This window comes from Ammospiza nelsoni, chromosome 1 (genome assembly GCF_027579445.1).
Source record: "Ammospiza nelsoni isolate bAmmNel1 chromosome 1, bAmmNel1.pri, whole genome shotgun sequence".
Classification (NCBI taxonomy): domain Eukaryota; kingdom Metazoa; phylum Chordata; class Aves; order Passeriformes; family Passerellidae; genus Ammospiza; species Ammospiza nelsoni.
The window spans coordinates 120,626,034-120,645,823 of NC_080633.1; the positions used below are offsets into that span (position 1 = coordinate 120,626,034).

Consider the following 19,790-nt stretch of genomic DNA (forward strand, 5'->3'; position numbering starts at 1 on the left):
CCTTGTAGTTGTCATGTATGCTAGGCATAAAAACAAGAATGATGGAGAGCTTTTGTAACATGTTTCTCTCTTGAGAAAATTTACATGACACATTTTTTGCCACACATTTTCTCCCAAGGTGATATCTCTGGGAAAATATTCTTGTTTCTTATAGGATATCTTTCAAAAATACACTGGCTATGGATAGAACACCACTCCTAAATATTTCTTTTGATGTTTGTGCAAACTCCTAAAGCATCATTGTTTGCTTTAGATAGGACTCTGTGCCATACTTTTTCTTAGTGCTAATATCAACAGTGGTGTTAGGTCAGTTTTGTTGTCATGATTAATTTTATGCTTGTAATGCACTGTGCTTTGCACTCACATTGAAAATAATACTTCAACAGCATTTAGTGTAGAACTAACTGTAACACTGGTGGTGTTCTTTATGCTGACTACTAAATTTCTTTACCCCACGGCAAAATACCTTTCTTTGACTTTTATTTAAAGGTAATTTCTCTACTGAAGTACCAGGGCAATATACCTCAATATTAAGTAAGCAGTCTTTTGCATCTCTAACTTCCTTAATTTTTCTTAGCTGTATGGGATGCACCATTCAGATAAGCCTTTTTAATAAGTACAGGTTTGTTTGAGAAATAGATTTTGTCAAACCCCAAATATTAATGTGGAACTTGTAGTGGTCTTTGAGTCTGAGAAAGCTTGGAAAGCAAGTAGTTAAAATATTTTGAGGAGTTGATACATGACCCAATGAATCTGGAAAGCCACTGAAGTGATGTTTGTGGATATTTGTCAGATACCACATGGAATTTGTGATTTAACTGTTTGTTGGCTATTTCTGTGTTGGAGGAGTTCCCACCTCCCTCTGATGCCTGTCACGCTGCACAGCTTCTGAGATCTGTTCTTTTCCTCCAGCACTCCCAGCTATAACTATGCACCAAACATGGATAAGCACTGGATTATGCAGTACACAGGGCCCATGCTGCCAATCCACATGGAGTTCACCAACGTCCTGCAGCGCAAAAGACTTCAGACCCTGATGTCAGTTGACGACTCTATGGAAAGAGTGAGTGCAAGAAACTGCTGTTACAGCAGTTGACAATCTTGTTAGTCGGTAACAAAATTTAATTAATTCATTCTTTCTTTACCTTCACCAACCACATTCTGGGGAAAGTCATTGTACTATGAGGAATTACTCCACTTTTTCCCAGTGGAATTGAATTCTGGTTCTCTGCAACATGAGGCCAAGCTCCAGGCTTTCTTCTTTCAATTGCTGGGTCAAAAAAACAGTGGGCTTTTTTAAAGGGAAAAGTCACTGTGCCTAGTATAAAGCCTGGTATTAACAGAAGATGCATCACCTGTATGTACACATGGATAGACACAGGTGCACACATGACAACTTCTATTCATTTCACACACTCCATTCACAGTTTATCCTTCAGCTGAAATCTGGGAACTGGCAAATCACAGCAACTCAGGTGTCAGTCTACAAGTGTTTGGAGAAGTTAGGCAATGCAGTGCACTGCTAATTATAGGTAACATGATACATGAACTATTAGGTTTACTTTGTATGACTTTTTGTTCCAAAATCAAGCACCATGACCAAAGATCTTCCCCTAGAGAGATTTCTTTAAACTTTAATAAAAATTTACAGCTTTTTCCCAAGCCCACAACTGTAAGGAATGGGAAAGTTGTGGACTAGCACAGTAAATCAAATCTTAGTACCTTTTCCCCTAAAGTTGTGGCAGACTTTTTTCACAAGCTGTGTGTGAGTACACAATGAATTTTTGACATACTAAGGCAACTACCCCATCATTACCGTATTTTCTCTATTCTAATTTTCTGGAGCTGTTTAATTGTCCCCTCTGTCAAGTGTGAAATTGAACTGGTGGGTCGATTTTTTCACAGCACAGTAAAGGCAAGATGTACAAATGCCAGACCCCAGAATCTGTGTCAGCTATGTCATTGATGCCCTGTTTGGTCCTGTGTATTTAAGGGTTATAAATGATGGTTATACACGACTCTGCACAAAACGTGTTTTGCTACACTTAACTCGGAGTTCTTTCTGTGCTGGGTTGCAGTTACACCAAATGCTTGCAGAGATGGGAGAACTGGAGAATACCTACATTATTTACACTGCTGACCATGGATACCATATTGGGCAGTTCGGACTGGTCAAGGGGAAGTCAATGCCGTATGACTTTGATATTCGAGTTCCTTTCTTTATTCGTGGTCCAAGTGTGGAGCCGGGATCAGTGTACGTTCCCTTATGTCTCTAGCACAGCTGTTGAGCCTAATGTAAAATGTTTCTGAGAACATGTAATTATCACTTTGTCTAGTTTCATTTCATGAAGGATGCCCTATTATTGCAGAGCAATGAGTCTCATAAACAGACCGTTTTTTCACTTTGCATATTATGAATAAGTTATAATGCAGATGAGAAAACTGTAATGCATAGTCCTGTAGAGTTAGACTTGGGTTTTGCTTTTAAAAACTATGTGCTCATCTTTACTGCTCACTCTGTCATTTAGCATCATGCCCTCATTGTCAGTGAGATAAGAGCAGTGTTGCTGCTGCGCCTCCTTGTTTAATCGTGCTTAACTTTTTCTTTGTGATGTCAGTCTGCAGTACTGGCCTATCGTTCTGAGCTGTAGACTTCAAAGGGGGTTTTCTAAACTTAGCACTTCTGTAGAGCTTTACATCTTCAAAGCCCTGATAAGCATTAATTATCATTCTATTTCCAAGAGAATGTGAAGACTTACACATTGAACACATGGCAACTATGACCTTTCCTGTTGATTTGCAGTGTGCCTCAGATAGTTCTGAATATTGATCTTGCTCCAACAATTCTGGATATAGCAGGCCTTGACACACCTCCAGATATGGATGGCAAATCTGTCCTAAAGCTTCTGGACTTGGAGAGACCAGGAAACAGGTGGGTCCCAGGATCCTTTTTTAGCCAGTTCAGAAGCAAACACCTAAGTAAATCAACAGCTGAGTGGAAAAACAGATTCTGTGAAAATGAGTTGTGTCATGGCAACAACCACAGCTTTCCTGTTTCAAGAGTCTCTTAAGTAGTAGATCTATAAAATTGCGTGTATATATAAGTGGGGAGTTGTTTTTTTTTTTTAATAATTTGTTAACACTTACACAGTGGTGTACTTCAGTGCCAGCAGTAAATGTCATTATTTTACTTTCAGGTTTCGAACAAACAAGAAGACCAAAATTTGGCGTGACACATTTCTAGTGGAAAGAGGGTAATTATTAGGAGTGAGAGAGTTTTGGGAGAGCCTGCCTGCTGGGAGTACTCCTTGTACATGCTTTACTTTCTCCTTCCTCTTCTTCCTTTTTATGGTCAGAGAAGCAGTAAATTTTGCAAGCAAACTGACAGGCATGACTTTTTTCCTACTTTCCCACCACTGCCTTTGCAATCTCCTGTGCTCCCAAATACCTTTCTCTGAAGAAATTTGAAAGCATGTTTTTCTGGTGATTCTCCTAGCCTCTTTCCCTAACACTGTGCTTGTTCCCACTTTTGTCATTATCCAAATCATTTTCTTCCCAAATCTCAGTTTCAAATCCAGCTGTGTAGAATCCTCTTATAAGGTAATTTTGTATTTTCCATAATGTATTAGAAGCATTCTTCATTTTTGTTCTAGCTAAGACTTATGTTTAATTGAGATTCATGACTATAACTGCTCCTCTCTTTGCTGATAACTCCTTATACCCTCTTACCTTGCCAGTTGTTGCTGTGAAAATTTTCTCTGGGTAACAACTTTACTGCAATTTCGTTTTGGTACTTTATGACTTTACAGATTATGAAAACCTTGTCTGATGTATTACAAAGCAGTGCATGAAAGACACATCGTAATATGTAAGATACAGCCGAGCTTGTGCTGAGTACAAAAGTCCTGTTGTGTCTTCAGCTGTGTTTTCCAGCCAAGAAAGTATTGCTTCTTGTTTTTACAAAAGTAAAGCTTTTTGTAAAAACCTACATTTATGAATCAATGGTGCTGAACTGTACCAGTTACACATATTTTAGCAGCACTTATTTATCTTCTGGAAATTTTCAGCCAGTCACCTGAGGCTTTTTTTCAGTATGTGACCTACATCGAAAGTCAGTAACAGAAATGTGGGGATTTTTTCCCTGAGAAGACATAAACCTTCAAGTAGCTTCACTGTTCAAGTTAAATTCTTCCTTAGGGCTTAGAACAGTGTACCTAAAACACTCCACTTTATTTTTTTTTAAGCAAATTTCTACGCAAGAAGGAGGAACCCAACAAAAACACTCAGCAGTCTAATCAACTACCAAAGTATGAGAGAGTAAAAGAATTATGTCAACAAGCAAGATACCAGACAGCCTGTGAACAACCAGGACAGGTAAGCCACAAGTAACTGCAGTTTTCTAGGTGTCACAGGGAAATACACATTTTACACTATGGGTCAAAAGAATTTGAAGAATATGGCTTTTGGAAGGTAACTAAAAGATCACTGTTGTTAATATCTTCAGAGCAAAAGAAAACCAGACAAATTTCTCTAAATAGTGGTCAAATTCAAGGTGTTGAAGACCTGGTCCTACATTTGTTGTCCTAGTACAGAGCTCATAGTAAAAATCCCATTGCCAAACATAACGTGAAATGACTACTTTTTCTTTGATCATATGCATTGATAAATATGCAAGATAATTCAGTAATAATTGTTAAAAAGGGAGAGAATCTTTCTGAGCTGTGAAAGCTTGGACTCACTAGGCTAGTTCAGAACTACCAAACAAGCTGGTTAGTCCTAAGGTTACAAATTAATTCATTTGCTGGGATGAACAACTGAACAGCACGCTTAGTAATCATCATCTTTTAGTATTTATTGAAACACTTTAAACAGAAGGGTCTCCTTGCCCAGAAACACTCCCTATTTCAGGTCACTGTAAGGAATCAGGCAGTGATACCCATACCCAAACATTATGTTTTCTTCTTGCAGCCTTAGTGATTTCAGTATAACATCTGACTCTGATACAAAGGTCTAATTGCCTGCTCATAAAACCAGAAATTACTGCACCCTTGACTACTATGCTTACACCTGCATTTCTACAGTGCACGCACAGGAAGAGAGCTAAATTAAGTGATTCTGACTCCAAATTCTCTTCAATCCATCCTGAATTAATGCAATACCTATGGTTACATACGAAGATGGATTTACTGGGGAGGTGTGCATCCTTCTCATTGACACCACCTCCAAGCACGCTGAGGCACACGCTGGGGGCCCCAGGCAGTGCCTTGTGCCTGCCTTGCCGTCCCTGCAGTCCATCCCCGTCCACGCACACCTCCCCGCAGAAGTGTGAGGTGATTTCTCCCAGGCAGGCTCTTGCGCTTTCCCTCAGATGTTTGCTGGGAGCGCTGCCGGCAGCCGAGGGCCTGGCTGAGCTCGGAGCCGGCTCTGCGGAGCGGAGCGAGGGCACAAAGGCCGCTCTGTGCCGGGCCGGGCCCGCTCGCTCCGCGCCACCCAGGGCGGCTGGCCCCGGGCAGGCCGCGCTCTGCCCGAGCCCCCGCCTGGGGAAAGGCTCCGGCCCTGCCCTGCCCCAGGCCTCCTGTGGAGTGTAGGGTTACAGCAATTCTCGGTTAATCACAGATTGCACTGGATTACTGTTTCGGCTGTCACATCCTCGGCCGGGTCCTCTGTCACGGCTCTTACCTCGCACATGCTCCTTAAATGCAGCCACTTTTGAAGGGATATACACAATATCGCAGTCTCACCCAAAGGCAAAGTTTTCAGGAGTTCAAGCACTGCTGTTGTAAACAGAGATTAAATTTGAAAATCTGAATGCTTTATAAAAACTAAAGGAGATCGGTGAAGTAATTTAGACTGTTAGACACTAAGATGTTAAATTTTACATAACAAAATCTTGTCTTTGCAATTATTTCTTATATTTTTGCCTCTTATGCCAAAATCCAGGTTTGGAATAACTACTTTTCCGCATATGAATAGAAAAGGTTAAGTGTCCTGACTAGACATCCCACCTGAAGCAGTAGGAAACCCTGCTCACAGGCCTGTTCTCAGCCCAGGGCAGTAGATCCTTTTGGTGAATCCTACATTGGTGAATCCCGTATTGGTGAATCCAGTTTGATCAAAGGGTGAAGGAAGAAGGGCAGCAAGGAGGCTACAAAATCAATAGTGTTTGTAGTGGGTCTCCCACCTACAAACTCTCATCAAGGTCTTTTCAATGCTGAAGGTGTGTTGGCTGCACGGATGGATGAAAGACAGCGCTGAGAACAATTTTTAGACACAGCCATTGGTTTGTACACATTATTTTCTTTAAAAAATAGACCAAGGCTGTCCCTGTTACTTCCAACATCCTGAAGGCTTCCTGCAGGGGTGCTGAAGTTAAATATGCCTATGGAAAACTTCTGTTGGGCAGAGCATCCTGAGGCGTGGAGCTCATTCAGCCCGAGGGGCACAGACCCACTCCTCCCACTCCATCTGCCCTCATGCAGCCCTGGGAAACAAGGCCAGTTTCTCTCTCAAGGACAGACTACCTGTGGTGCTCACAGAAAAGCCAGCATAGAATAGGTAAAGTGTGAATTTAAAGACCAGCATTGGACTAATATGAACTTCAGTGAGGCATTGCAATGTGAAATAAGAATCTGCAGGATTTTTTCTGTGTAGAGAAGTTCTTCAAATGAAAAAAGTTAGTAGTTAATAAATGTACCTTAGTCATGTGCTCCAATGTGCATTTCTGAGCCATCATAGTTTAATATGAGGTTCCTGCAGCAGATTTGCTCTAGTCATTTTGCACTTCTTAGAAAAGAGAAAATATTGATGTGCATGAATTAACTTTGTTTTATCTTATGAGATTTGTTGATTTCAATTACATAGATGCATTTATAGATATATGTTGATAGTTGATTTCAGTTACATAGGTGCATATATAGAAATAAAATCTTCATTTAAATTATGGTCGTTTATAATACTTCCTATATTTATTCTAATCAGTTGCAGTTAACATCAGTTAAATTAAAATTACTTTCATAAAATGAATGATTGCTGACAGATTCTAAAATAGTGAAATTACTGGTCTGTGGGAAACTGCTGCTAAATGTCTGAAACTAAGGATAAGCATTTGGGGAATTAATACACCACTAAAATCTTGCCCTTAATTTAAATTTACTCTAGTCAATACATAGTTTATTTGAAAAGGAAAACACAAGGAAGCTGAAAGAGAAAAAAAAAATTCCTGTATTAAAATGAGGTGCGATCCTGAGATTTGCTAGTTCTAAAATCTCCAAGGCTGAGGTACTCAGGATAATACTTGCTTCAGCTTATTTTCTCTTTAAAAGAAAGGAAAATAAAGGAACCTAGCACAATAATTTTTTAATCAAATGTTTCAAAATTCTTTTATTTTTTTATGGCTAATGTGTATCTGAAAATAGATAAACCTAAAAAAAAGGGGGGTGGATTTTGAAGAGAAAATACTAAACATCTGTAAAATATAAATATAAAATACTTTCACTGTTAGTTTTTAATGTATTTAAATTTTCTAGCTCCATTGACATGTTGCATCACTTCCATTGTCCCCTTGCTGTTTTTACATAATCCCCTTTATGGGAGGACAGTTTCCAAGCGCTCACCCACCTCCTTGGGAACATCTCAGAAGGGAGATGTGCATGGGATGTGTTCACTCCTGAGTTGTTTCCAGCAGTCGCTGACGTGGGTCAGCAGTGAGCCCATGCCAAGGAGAGGAGCTCCTGCTGAGCTGCATTAGCAAGAGCACTGCTAACAGGTCGTGGGAAGTGAGCACTCGCCTCTCCCTGGTGCCTGTGGGCTGCACCTGGAATGCTGCATCCGGGCTGGGATCTCCAGCAGCAGTGGGACTTTGGTGCGCTGGAGCAAGTCCAGGGGAGGACCCCAGAGATGGGGTGGAGGTACTGAGAAGGGGCAGAAGTTTGTTTGGTCAGGGGAAGAGAAGGCAAAGGAAGAAGCTAATTGTTTCCTTTGATTAATCAATGGCTAATTAGAGAGAAGACAGACCCAGGTATGTCTTGGAGGTGCACAGTAAAAGGGCTATCAGTTAGAGACAAGTTGCATCAAGGGAAAGTGTAAAGAGCTGCATGGAAAAAAGTGTTACCATAAATATGATTAAGAACTGGAGCCCAAAGAGTCCACTCCAGGATACATCCAAACCTAATAATGTTGTTGCTTTGAGGAGGAGGATGAACTAAATGATCTCCAGATGTTCCTTCAGTGCATGCTCTTAATATTTACTTGCTTAGTACCTGGCCCTGAGGATTTCGTGTTTTCTTCTTCCTCCTCAACTTCATAACTTGGGAAGTGCTGTCAATTTAATGAACTTGTAAATGAGTTATGGGTCACCTGCTCATGTCGTATTTTGGTATAGACTAGATTTCAGCCCCTGCCCTGCCCCAGCTGTTGATCTGTGCTCACCCAAAGCACAGACAGTCCTGTCACATCAGCCCGATTCACTCCCCTGGAAAAGGGAGCAGGAGCTTGTGGGCTCCCTGCTCAGCTTGGGGCTTGGAGAGGGGTAGGCATTTCCTTTGTGTTCCCTCCACATCTCCACATGAGAGAATGCTCAAGAAATTGTGATGGGAACAGGAGGTTTTGTTCATAGTTCGTATGCCAAATTTGTCACCAGTTTACATGGTGTAACTTACTGAGGTCACCTGATTGAGCCCAGTTGGTTTAGCAGTGGATGCTGATGGGTTTTAACACTTTAAAGGTTTGCAGGGTATTTTAATATTTCATTGATATATATTTACCTTCTCAGTAATAAGCTACACCATACAGAAATATTGATTCATCTGCAGTGTTCATCTGCAGCACTCATCTGCAGCATAACTCTGCTTTTGTTTTAATATGGGGAACACTTGGTGTCAACTTGGTGTAATAAAGCTTTGTTAATTTTCCAACAGAGCAGAAAAAATAACATGTGAACAAATGTTTCTGTGGATTAATACAACCTTATCATGACACAAATCTCTTCTCAGCTTTCCACTGGAATGACCTGAGACAAGAATATATGTTAGTTCAGGAGGTTTAGAGGCAAGCTGCTCTTAAATCCTCCAGCAGGTTATTTTTCTTGAACTCATTCCATCTTCTCACTCATGAAATTTTTCTGGATACTTAGCAAATATCAAATAAAACCATGTTAACTGTGTTTTCATTTATACTTTTTCTTTCTCTCTTCCCTCACCTAAACGTGTAATTAAGGAGTTGAGTTAATTCATAAGTATTTATTCTTTTTCTCTCTGGTCTGAGTCATAGGAATTTTCCTAAGGCATAATTTTGACTTCTGGGACCTAACACTCTTTCCCAGATCACAGTTACCTTATGAGGTCTGGTGACTGATAGGCTGGATGTCTCCAGTGTACTGCTCAACTCATTATTTATAATCAGTATCAAATCCATAGCCAAATATGCATTTTCATCCTCTTAGAAAAATTACACAAACCACAATCTTTTTTTAAAATTTTCCCAATAGGATTAAAAAAAAAAAAAAAAGAACCACCCTCCCACAATGAGGACTATGAAGCACTGGGTTTAACATTTCAGCTCTTAGATTGGATGACTCAGCAGCGAAACCCAGACATGGGTCTGTTTATTTTATGGGCATACATCTCCTACCATCTGCTCAACACTACCTGCCAGTTTGTGAACAGCAAAGGTCTGAAACTTGAAAAGATCCATGGCCTTCTGCCAGCTCCAATGAGCACTGACAGTGGGCAGAGCAGGAAAATGCATCGTGCTGCCCATGTTGGTATGGCACGCATGCACATGAGCTCACACTGTGCTAGACAGGTACAACGGTGTAGCTGCACCTTCCCTGTGCCCGCTTTTCATGCGCCTCACCTTTAGAGATGCATAATATTGAGTGTCCTCCTGAGGAACTCTATCCCAAAACTACCCTGAGGAAATAATGTTTCATTTGGAGAAAATGCCTGAAGACTGTACAGTGAGATTTTTAGTTAGATTAGGTCTCAGTGTATTTTACCATGATCTGAGGTTTTACGGGTAGTCACTGGAGACATGTTGCTGAATCCAAACATCAGCTTTGTGGTAAATGTGCAAGATTCTTCTGGCTCTGATCCAAAAAGCATGTTCTGTAGCCTGTGCTCCTATTTTTTACGTATTTTGCACCCTCTAAAAACCTAGCATAAGAATTTAATTTTATTATTGATATTCATATTTATCAAATTATCATATCGGCATTCAGTCGAAAGAATATCTATTTGCCATACTGAAAGAACACTTGCCATCAATCAGCTCACAGATAATATTGTAAAGGAAATTAGAATGGGGCTTATTAGGTGTAGTCTGGTTTGGCTCGAGTATCTATGTTCTCATAAAATAAATATCACAGACCATACATTTGTATAGGTCAGCTTTATGACCAGCTGCAGAGTATGAATAAAAACACATACATTGGTAAGAGCTGGCCAGAAGTGTCAGATGGCTGGCCAGCCACTGACAGCCAGACCTTGAGCACCCACTAAAACCCAACTAAAATTATGCTATGGCATATTAACATCACTCATGGATTCTCCAGATTCCAGAACAACCTCCTGATACTTGCAGGAGTCAAAAAGCACTTGCTGATCAACCTGTTTTATCAGAGTATTGATTCAAAGCTGTCTCTTCTTTGCCATCTCCCCCCTGATACCATCTTTTCTTAGTAATAATTCTGTGGAGTATCTATGCACAGGCTTAACTGGAAGCACATGTGTTTGGGACCAGTTATGTGCCTAAAACTAAGTGCATGCTTCATGCACTTGGTGAACAGCCCTTGTAGCTATTCCTCACTTTAGACCCTGCAGAGTCATCCCTCACAGCTGACAGAAACATGCCTGCAATTTAGTTGCTCAAGAATTCATAGGAATTGCCAGAAATTATGATACCTCTAGTTAAAATACCACTCTGTTTATGAGTTGAAACCAAATATGAAGATAAGTTCCTTTATCTGTAAAAATAATCTTTCAAGGCATGGTATTTCATATTTCAGCCTAAATAGTTCACATTTCAGCCTAAATATTTAAGTTTTTATCAAACAGAGAACAGCTCTTCCCAGATTTGACAATCCTTTAAATTCAAGCAATACTTAATTGGATGTATGAAGCCTATTCTGGATAAAATCCAGAGATATTCCAGGAAGATAACTGGATTCACTGGTTTAATCTCTTTCAATGCACAACTGTGTTCAATATTTTCACTATCATCTTACTGGTGTTCTCTAACAGAAAGACCTTTATGGTAGAGTGGCACAGTTCTTAACAAAGCAAATTCTTTAAACCTCTATTAAAGTAACTCTCTGTACCAAAAATGTCTAGACAGAAAACACAGTTTATGCAAGAATTATTTTTAACAATTGCTGTAGTACTCCTTTGAGGTTATCTTTTTGCAGAGTTTCCATTTTAAAGCATCTAGTGAAATGGAATATAAGCTAAGTCCTCTGCAAGTTAAATGTATATGACACAATAGTAACAGATTATTATTGGTATTACTATTTATAGCTAAAGGATTAAATTTATCCTTTTCATTAGCTCCTATTTGTTTGCACCTGATAGTGGAAGTTTATTGGATAACAACAGAAGTCTCTTGATGTTGAGCTGTAACTACAGGCAAGTTAATAGATTTGGTAGAGAATGCTATGCAGGAGAAATATTTGCTGTCTTGACCTAGGTGCCTACATTTCTAGAGCTGGCAATGCAGTTCATGCATATTTTATAACTAGAGAACTGCTATAACTGTGACACTTAAAATCAATCTTGCCCATACAGCAAGAATGCAAAATTTTGTAGTCTGTAAAATTCCTGGGCAGTTTTCTCTTTCTTTCTTTTCATAAGCCTGTGATGTAGCTCAAAATTGCTAATTTTTATATAGCTATTTCTGTTATCTAGTGATTAATTCCTTCATTCCTTTTTTCTCCAGTTCCATCCCTGTGCCTTTATCTGAAAGTATTTCTAAAGCCTGTCATACATTTCTGCCCATCAGTTCTTGTAGGACAAACTTCTTCCCTATCTGTTGAACCACAACCATTGCATTTTTAGGAACACTTCTCAGGAGCTAAGGCTGTATGTAAATAACTGCCTTTGAATATATTCATGTTGTCAGACTCTGGAGCATGATCCAACAGAAAGTGGTTCATTTACAAGAGAGTGGTGCAAAACTTGGGATCTGCCATTACAGGCTGCATCTACTCAGCTCTAAAATGGAGGAGGAGATTTTTTTTCCCACAAAAATGCAGCAATTCCAAATTTCCTGAGTGAACCTGGCAAACCATCCCTGTTAAACAGCTGCACTCATGTGCAATGTTGAAGTACTGCTGAGATGAAACAAGACAGATTAGTATTTCCAGGGGCATTTAGGAGCCTTGGTCAGGACCGGGCTTCAGTTCTGCTCTGTGAGGATGCACAGAGGACATGACCTTAACCAGCAAACATTTCTCAGTATTCAGGTCCAGTTCAGCACAAATGAACTGCTGCTGCTCTGTACTGTTTACCATAGACAACTAATTACAGGGCACTTTTCAATATGTTGTGTGACACAGCCTCTTCTAATGGCCCAGAGAAAGCAAAAGCAAGACAGCTCTGATTGCAGTAGCACAGCCCTGAGCCAGACTCCTTTTCCAGCATTATCACATCAAGTCCCCTGGCAGTCCCCCAGGTCTGGTTGCTGCTAACGAAGGAAAATGGTGCACGCATATTCCGCCTGTGACGGTATTTCCATCTGTACTCTTTTCAAATTTAGAGAGTACCTTTCGAAACAGGAAAAAAGGGAAATGAGATCTTGAGGACATGTTTAAATTCATGAAGTCTTCATTTTTCAGTCCTTATCTTAACATTCCCTAGGCTGAGCAATAACACTCAAAGTCAGTCATACATTACAAAAATGAAAAAGCACCTGTAAAAATATTGCTGCTATGTTATATTTCCGGTTGCATGTTTTGCAGGGTTTCCTAAGTTTATGATAAAATCTGACAAGGTATTTAACACTGACGTGTCTACTGCAAATACTAGGTGTTTACATTTCATAGAAACCTTTAGCTTGCCTACTGTTGGGACATTTTTCATGACTTGTCTAATTCGTTTCCCCTCTATATAAGGGAGCAGCAACTGTCTCAAATCCATCACAGTCTATTAACTGCACAAAGCTGATTGGAAGTCCTGCCTAAGTAGCTATTTACAGTGGAGCACATCACAATGATTCATTCTGAATATATACTTTTATGCCTTAATTATAATCAGTAATGAAATAGACTTAATTTTAAGGCTGTTGCACAACTAATTAATACCAGGAAATTGAGACCCCAGGTAGTTATGAAGACAATTGGTGTTGTCTTCCTTATGTAGCTGCAAGTCACAACTGGAGCCATGCCAGGTATCAAGGCAAAGCAAAGCCACCAAGGACAAACCACTCCTTTTAACCAGCCCATCTCCTACCCTTTGTCTTTGAAATGTCATTATGAGAACAAACCTCTATCCCCAGAAGAAAGTACATCATGCTAGTGTCATTATCCAAGGAAAAGCTCCTGCTGCAGCACCATTGCCTTTCTTGCCTCAACACTGAGGAACAGGCATAGGTTTAAACTTCAGGTTTGGCAGAGATTAAAGCAGCTCAACTTCTGAAGGACAGGATAGGATAGGATAGGATAGGATAGGATAGGATAGGATAGGATAGGATAGGATAGGATAGGATAGGATAGGATAGGATAGGTGTAGTGGTTTAACCCCAGCCAGCAACTAAGCCCACACAGCCACTCACTCTCTCCCCCACCAGTGGGATCAAATGGAGAATTGGAAGAGCAAAAGCTGGAAAACTCGTGGGTTGAGATAAAGTTTGATATGGAAAGGAAAAGCAATGTACACAAGCAAAACAAGAGGGAATTCATTCACTCCTTCCCAGGGACAGGCAGTTTTTCAGCTACCTCTGGGAGAGCAGAACTCCATGACATGTAACAATGACTTGGGAAGACAAAGGTCGTGACTCCAAATGTTCCCTTCTGCCCTAACTTTATATACTGAGTGTGATGTCCTACGGTCTGGAATATCCCTTTGGTCAGTTGGGGTTGCCTGTCCCAGCTGTGTCACCTCCCAGCCCCCCCAGCCTTGCCCAGGCTCCTCACCAGCGTGGCAGCAGAAAAAGCAGAAAGGCCTTGGCTCTGTGTAAGCCTTGCTCAGCAATAACGGGAACATCTCTATATTATCAACCCTGTGTTCAGCACAAATCCAAAACAGCCCCATACCAGCCACTGTGAAGAAAATTACCTCAGCCTAAATCAGCACAATAGGATAGGACAGAACTATTTCTGTTGGAAGGGATCTACAACAATCATTGAGCCTGACTGCCTGGCCACTTCCATGGTGTGTCATTAACAGTACTTTCCAAATGCCTTTTGAACATTGACAGGCTTGGGCCAACAACCCCATCTCCAGGAAGCCTGTACAGTGTTTGACCACTCTCTTGGTAAAGAAATGCATCCTAATGTGCAATCCAAACCTCCCCTGGTACAACTTTGAACCATTCCCACATGTCCTAACACTGAATCCACATCACCCTGATGGCTTTCCCTCCTCAGAGAGCTGTGAAGAGAAATTACATTGCCCCTCAGGCTGTTTCTTTCAAACAAGACAAATCCAAAGTCCTTAACTGCTCAGTCCTTTGACACTTTTATCTCCCCTAAGCTCCTTTGCAATTTGCTGACGGGGCAGGGAAGGCACTGGGAAGAGCTGGCAGCCAGCACACACAAACCCAGCCAAGGCTCCAAGTGCATATGCAGAACAAACCCTGCTTGGTTCAGGGTGGCTGTAAGCTAGCAAAGCTCCTCCCAGTGGGCTAAGTTCCATCAGCTTTCAGGTGTGGGGTGTCAGGGCTCCACTGGTGTGGAAGCATTAAAGATCCTTTTTTTCACCTTTGCTTTCCCTCTGAACCTAAATTGAGGAAGAAAGTGAACTGAAGGCAGGGAGCTGAGGTGAGGGGGAAATAGTGGCTGGAAGGTAGGTGATGAAATGAGATGAAAGAAGGAAAAGATGAGTCAATGACAAGGAAAAAGGCTGACACAGATGAAGTTTCACAACATGACTGAAACAATATAACAGCTTGTTGCAGCCAAATGTCAGGAGCTTGGTTTTTTCTCTACTATTGGTTTAGAGTTTTAATTCTGAGTTAGTTCTCTTTTCTCCTGCCAAGGTGAAAATAAACCAGTGCAAGGGTCCCTAAATCAACAGGCAGCCAGAAGCAAGGACTATCCTATATTCCTATGGCAACAGTGAATTGTTAGATTGTCTAAGGTGTCTTGTGAAATATCACTGAAAGAAAGAAGATAAACATGGGGAAAACAAGAAAACATATACAAATTAAAATTTTATGAAGCCATATTTAGCTTGTGTTAGCTAATGGGGTTATTTAATTGATGAAGAAATAGTGATCCAGAAACCAAAATTAATAGTCCTGACCTTCAAATAATAGTTTGTTATTCAAACTGGGAAAGAAGGTAGAAAACAGGGGATATGGCAGTGCATTCAGTCAGAATCTTCCTTTATGTGCATTAATGCATTTTATAGATCTAAAGATGAACAGAAGAACCATTATGATTTAACTGCATAAGGCACGCTCAGTGTCTGATTGTGCTGGCATGGGCAGGGATTCAGGAAAGTTAGACTGAAAATTCCATCTTAGAACTCCAAAGCATCTTTATAATGACACTCTTTTAAAAGTAAAATTTTAAAAAGGAAAATAAAAGAGGAAATGAATCACATTTAATCCCTGTTTTAAATAGGGAACTGTTATTGGCTTGTACTAGACACAGAGCGTGTTGTTTCAGCGTTAGTCATAATACTGTTAAAAATTATCTAAAAGGTTATTGAAGCCACTCCTACAACCTCTTGCTATGATTAATGCAAAGAGACAAAGAGAATACTTATTCTACTTTAAAATGCTGCTTTTGAGACTCCTTAGAAGCTAGTGACATATGTTTATAAATGTAACACGTACCCAATAAAGACAGGAAATATAGTGGTGCAGTCAACTCTTATCCTGTAACAATCATCTCTTGCTGCAGAAGGAAGAGAGCACATGCTATGGGAGAGTAAAATCAGCAAAGCTTTACAGCTCTTGGACACCTTTTCTTGTAGAAAGTTACATTGTCACTTATAGATGTACCTTTACACTGAAAGTCTGGGCACAAGTGTAATTCTCTGCCAGTTATTGGACTTGTTCAAATTAAGGTCCTTTTACACATGGCTTACTGTTCTGAGATCAGAGTCCTGCCAATCCACAGGAGGATCTCAGCATGGAATCCATCTTTAATTCAGCCCACATGTTAGGCCAGAGAGTGCTGTGATTCAGACTCACATCAGCTCATTCCTCAGGTTATCAGGCCAGAAAATCTACCTGAGGCTCGGTTTTCTTTCTCCATTCTTCAGTCAGCGTGACAGCATCCCCAAAACAGTCCAGAGCAGCCATTAGTTAATGGAGCTTACTGAAATGTGCGTGCTCTGATATTAGTGTCCATTTCAAAAATTAGATTGGCAACTCCATTAGGACCAGCATTCATCTGTCTTGTTATTATTAATGAGGCAAGAGAAAGCTACTTATGCTATTCAGTCATGGGAACCAAAAAAAGGACAGAGTACAGAGAAACTTTACTCAAACTGCAGCTAAAAGGTTCCAGTTACCAATAACATTACTGAGTTTTGTTCTTTGCAATATCCAGCCAAGCTTAGTGCTTTGTATGCAAACACTGTTCATTGTGGCTTAAGATGAAAAAGTGAACAAAACTCACTGAGTAATGGTAATTTATGATTGCATTAAAATTATAAATAAACAGAGCTATTTCTAGTTCTACCTATTGTTATTCAGACTACTGCTGACTTAAAATCTTCACAGACGTCTTATTTTATATAGTGTATTGTGAATGCCATGTATGGCAAGCTTTGGGTGTGGGCAAAGGAGCTCTGATCTCTTTTGTTTTTAAATAACATTTAGGTTTTTTAAAACAGTATGATGTGGAAAGGAAATTAAACTCCCAGTTGTTTTGTAATTTGAAATGTGAAGGTGATGGGATCCACTGGAAAAATCCACCTGGAATCTTCCATCTGGTTCGGTGATGTTGATAATTAAGTCAGACAGATATTGTGCAGACAAACTGGAAAAAAAACCTGTTTCCTTTCATTCTCCCACACTTGGTCTGATATTCAGCACACACACAATGCTTTTTACAGGTACTCCTTCCAGAGCTTTTCCTCCCAAGTCTCATACAAATCTCATGTCTTATAACTCCAAAGGAGTTTATCCAAGATAATTTCTTGTTTACTGTCCCTAAGGTTCTTCCCCTTGCTTGCACCTGCTGACTGTAGGGAATGCTTTATGTATTTTTCTATAGATTACATCCACAATTTGTTCTTCTCTTTCCAAAACACTCTACAACTGAACCAGTTCTTCCTCATCCATGGATTGGGGATTGTTTTTATTTTTCCCTGGATCATGCTAGAAAAATCCAAGTCACAGAACAAAGTACTTTTTTTTTTTCAAAGAAGAAAAAGGGTGGGTGACAACTGCCTTGCTACTATTCCTTGACTCAGTAAATTAAGACTTTTAAGTTGCTCTTTTCAGGGATATGTGTAGTATAGATACTCTTGATTTATATATATATGTGTGTTTGGTTTTTGTTGTTGTTTTTTTTTTTTTAACTGGATTGTGTGTTTTAGGCAGATTTGAGGTGATTTCATTCAAGCTTATGTTTTCCTAGTGTGAGAAAGACATTGCGGAGAATGTGCCTGAATTTTTGCCCTAAAATATTTCCCTTCTCAGTTTGCTATTTAAGGGACTGCTTAAATTTAAAAATAAATTTACCTGTCTCCTTTTACTGAAAGCAACAGGGGTTTGGAAGGCTGTTGGGAAATCACCTTCACGTCTCTCCCTTGCAGAAGTGGCAGTGCACAGAGGATGCTTCTGGCAAACTCCGAATCCACAAGTGCAAGGTGTCGAGCGACATCCTGGCCATCAGGAAGAGAACGCGCAGCCTCCACTCCCGGGGCTACGGCGGCAAAGACAAGGACTGCAACTGTGGAGACACTGATTACCGGAACAGCAGGGCCCAGAGGAAAAATCAAAGACAGTTCCTGAGAAACCCTAATGTGCAAAGTAAGTGTTACTTGATCTCTTGGACTCTGAGGCAGAGAGCAGGGGGAAATGGCTAGCAGAGCATTTTCCTACCAGTGTGCTCTTGCTTTCACCTTTGTGTCTCATGAAGACGTCCAGAATTGGTAGTCAGGTTCTGCATAATTGCCTCTGCAATAAGTACCTGAAGTGGGCCTAGAGCTGGAGAGGGAATTTCCAAGGGCATTTAGTGATAGGACTAGGGGAAATCACTTTAAACTTGGACAGAGTAGGTTTGGGTTAAATATTAGGAAGAAAATCAGTGCTGTGAGGGTTGTCCAGAGAAGGGGATGCCCCATCCCTGGATGTGTTCAAGGCCAGGTTGAGCAACCTGTTCTAGCGGCAAGTGTTCCTTCCCACGGCAGGGGTGCTGGAACTGGGTATTCTTCTCGGTCCTTTCCAACGCAAACCACTCTGTGATTGTAACAGCAGCAAGAGCAACGATATTTATCCCTCGGATCAGGGCGAAGAGCAGCCTTTATGCTGCGGTGCGGCGCTGGTGGCGGTGATGCTCTGGTGCCACCTCTCGCACAGCTCACACACGACAGCCCCGCGGTGGTTCCGGCCGCTGCCTGCCGAGGTGGCCGCGGCAAGTGTTTTGTAGCATGGCTAAGGCTGAATTCACTCACTCGCAGTTTGGTGATGCCCGCACACATCTGCGGCTGCTCTCGGACCCGAGCTGTGCCCGGCTCTCGCTCCCCCTGTCCCTGCCCTGCGCGTCCGTTGCGGGATCGCCGCAGGGACACACAGCGAGATCACAGTGTCCTCTAGTGGAGCGGGGGCTGAAGCGATTGTACAAGCGGGTTTTAGGACTGTAGCACTTGGGCTTCTTTCTGCTAATGATTTCTACAAAAGAAGCCTGTTTGAAGAGACTGTTGTTTTAAATGGAGCACGATTTTTCTTCTCTTTGCCCAGCAATGCGAGTGAATTTCTCTAGCTGAAGCAATAGAAGCAGATTTTAGAATTTGTTGAAGAGCGGGCTGTGTTCTGCTCTTCAACAGGAGAGTGCAAGACTGGGGAATAAAATAAAGATGGATCTTCAAAGCAAGATGTTAGTGAAGTTGTACGAGAAACAAAAGTTAGAAGGTGCTGCACAGATGTCTATGAACTAAAAACATAATGTCAGTATCATTCCAAATGTTTCCTGATTTAAAGCCCCCCACACTGTGGATGTGAACAAGAATCCCTGGTATTCTTTGTACATTCAACCACAATATTGTCTGTCTTAAGTGGTCTCATTGTTTGGCCTAAATACTGTCCTGGTCTAATTTCTTCCATTTGTTTAGTATGACCTGAGGAACCTCACAGTGTGTACTGGCAGAGCTCTGCTGAAAAGTGTACATGCCACAGGCTGCCAGGGTGATTCTCAAACTGGGGAATGTTCCCTCAAGGGATATTTTTGTGGGGAGATGCCTTCTATGTACCTTGGAAGGAGGTGCTGCCAAGTCACCGGCAAGGGCTGAAAGGGGATTGTGAGTGGAACAAGTTACTTGGGGAGAGAAAGTAGGGGAAGGATGGAAAACATCTGAAGGAGGCATCAGAAAAAGTTGTTTTGTTATGCTTTAATTCTTAGCAACGTTCTTACATCTCTTCCTTTCTCTGCCTCCAAATCAGCCTTAACACTCCTCTGAGTA

The 19,790-nt window shown here is 40.9% G+C and overlaps 1 protein-coding gene across 2 annotated transcripts in view; it reads left to right on the plus strand.

The window, feature by feature from the left end:
- Positions 1-19,790, plus strand: part of SULF1 (sulfatase 1) — a 185,591-nt gene that overhangs the window by 151,065 nt on the left and 14,736 nt on the right. For both annotated transcript variants that reach the window (XM_059479560.1, XM_059479553.1), the window contains 6 exons: positions 913-1,063; positions 2,079-2,254; positions 2,804-2,932; positions 3,198-3,254; positions 4,245-4,374; positions 17,925-18,141. In XM_059479560.1, the coding sequence (XP_059335543.1) occupies positions 913-1,063; positions 2,079-2,254; positions 2,804-2,932; positions 3,198-3,254; positions 4,245-4,374; positions 17,925-18,141 (860 nt within the window). The remainder of the gene's footprint in view (positions 1-912; positions 1,064-2,078; positions 2,255-2,803; positions 2,933-3,197; positions 3,255-4,244; positions 4,375-17,924; positions 18,142-19,790) is intronic.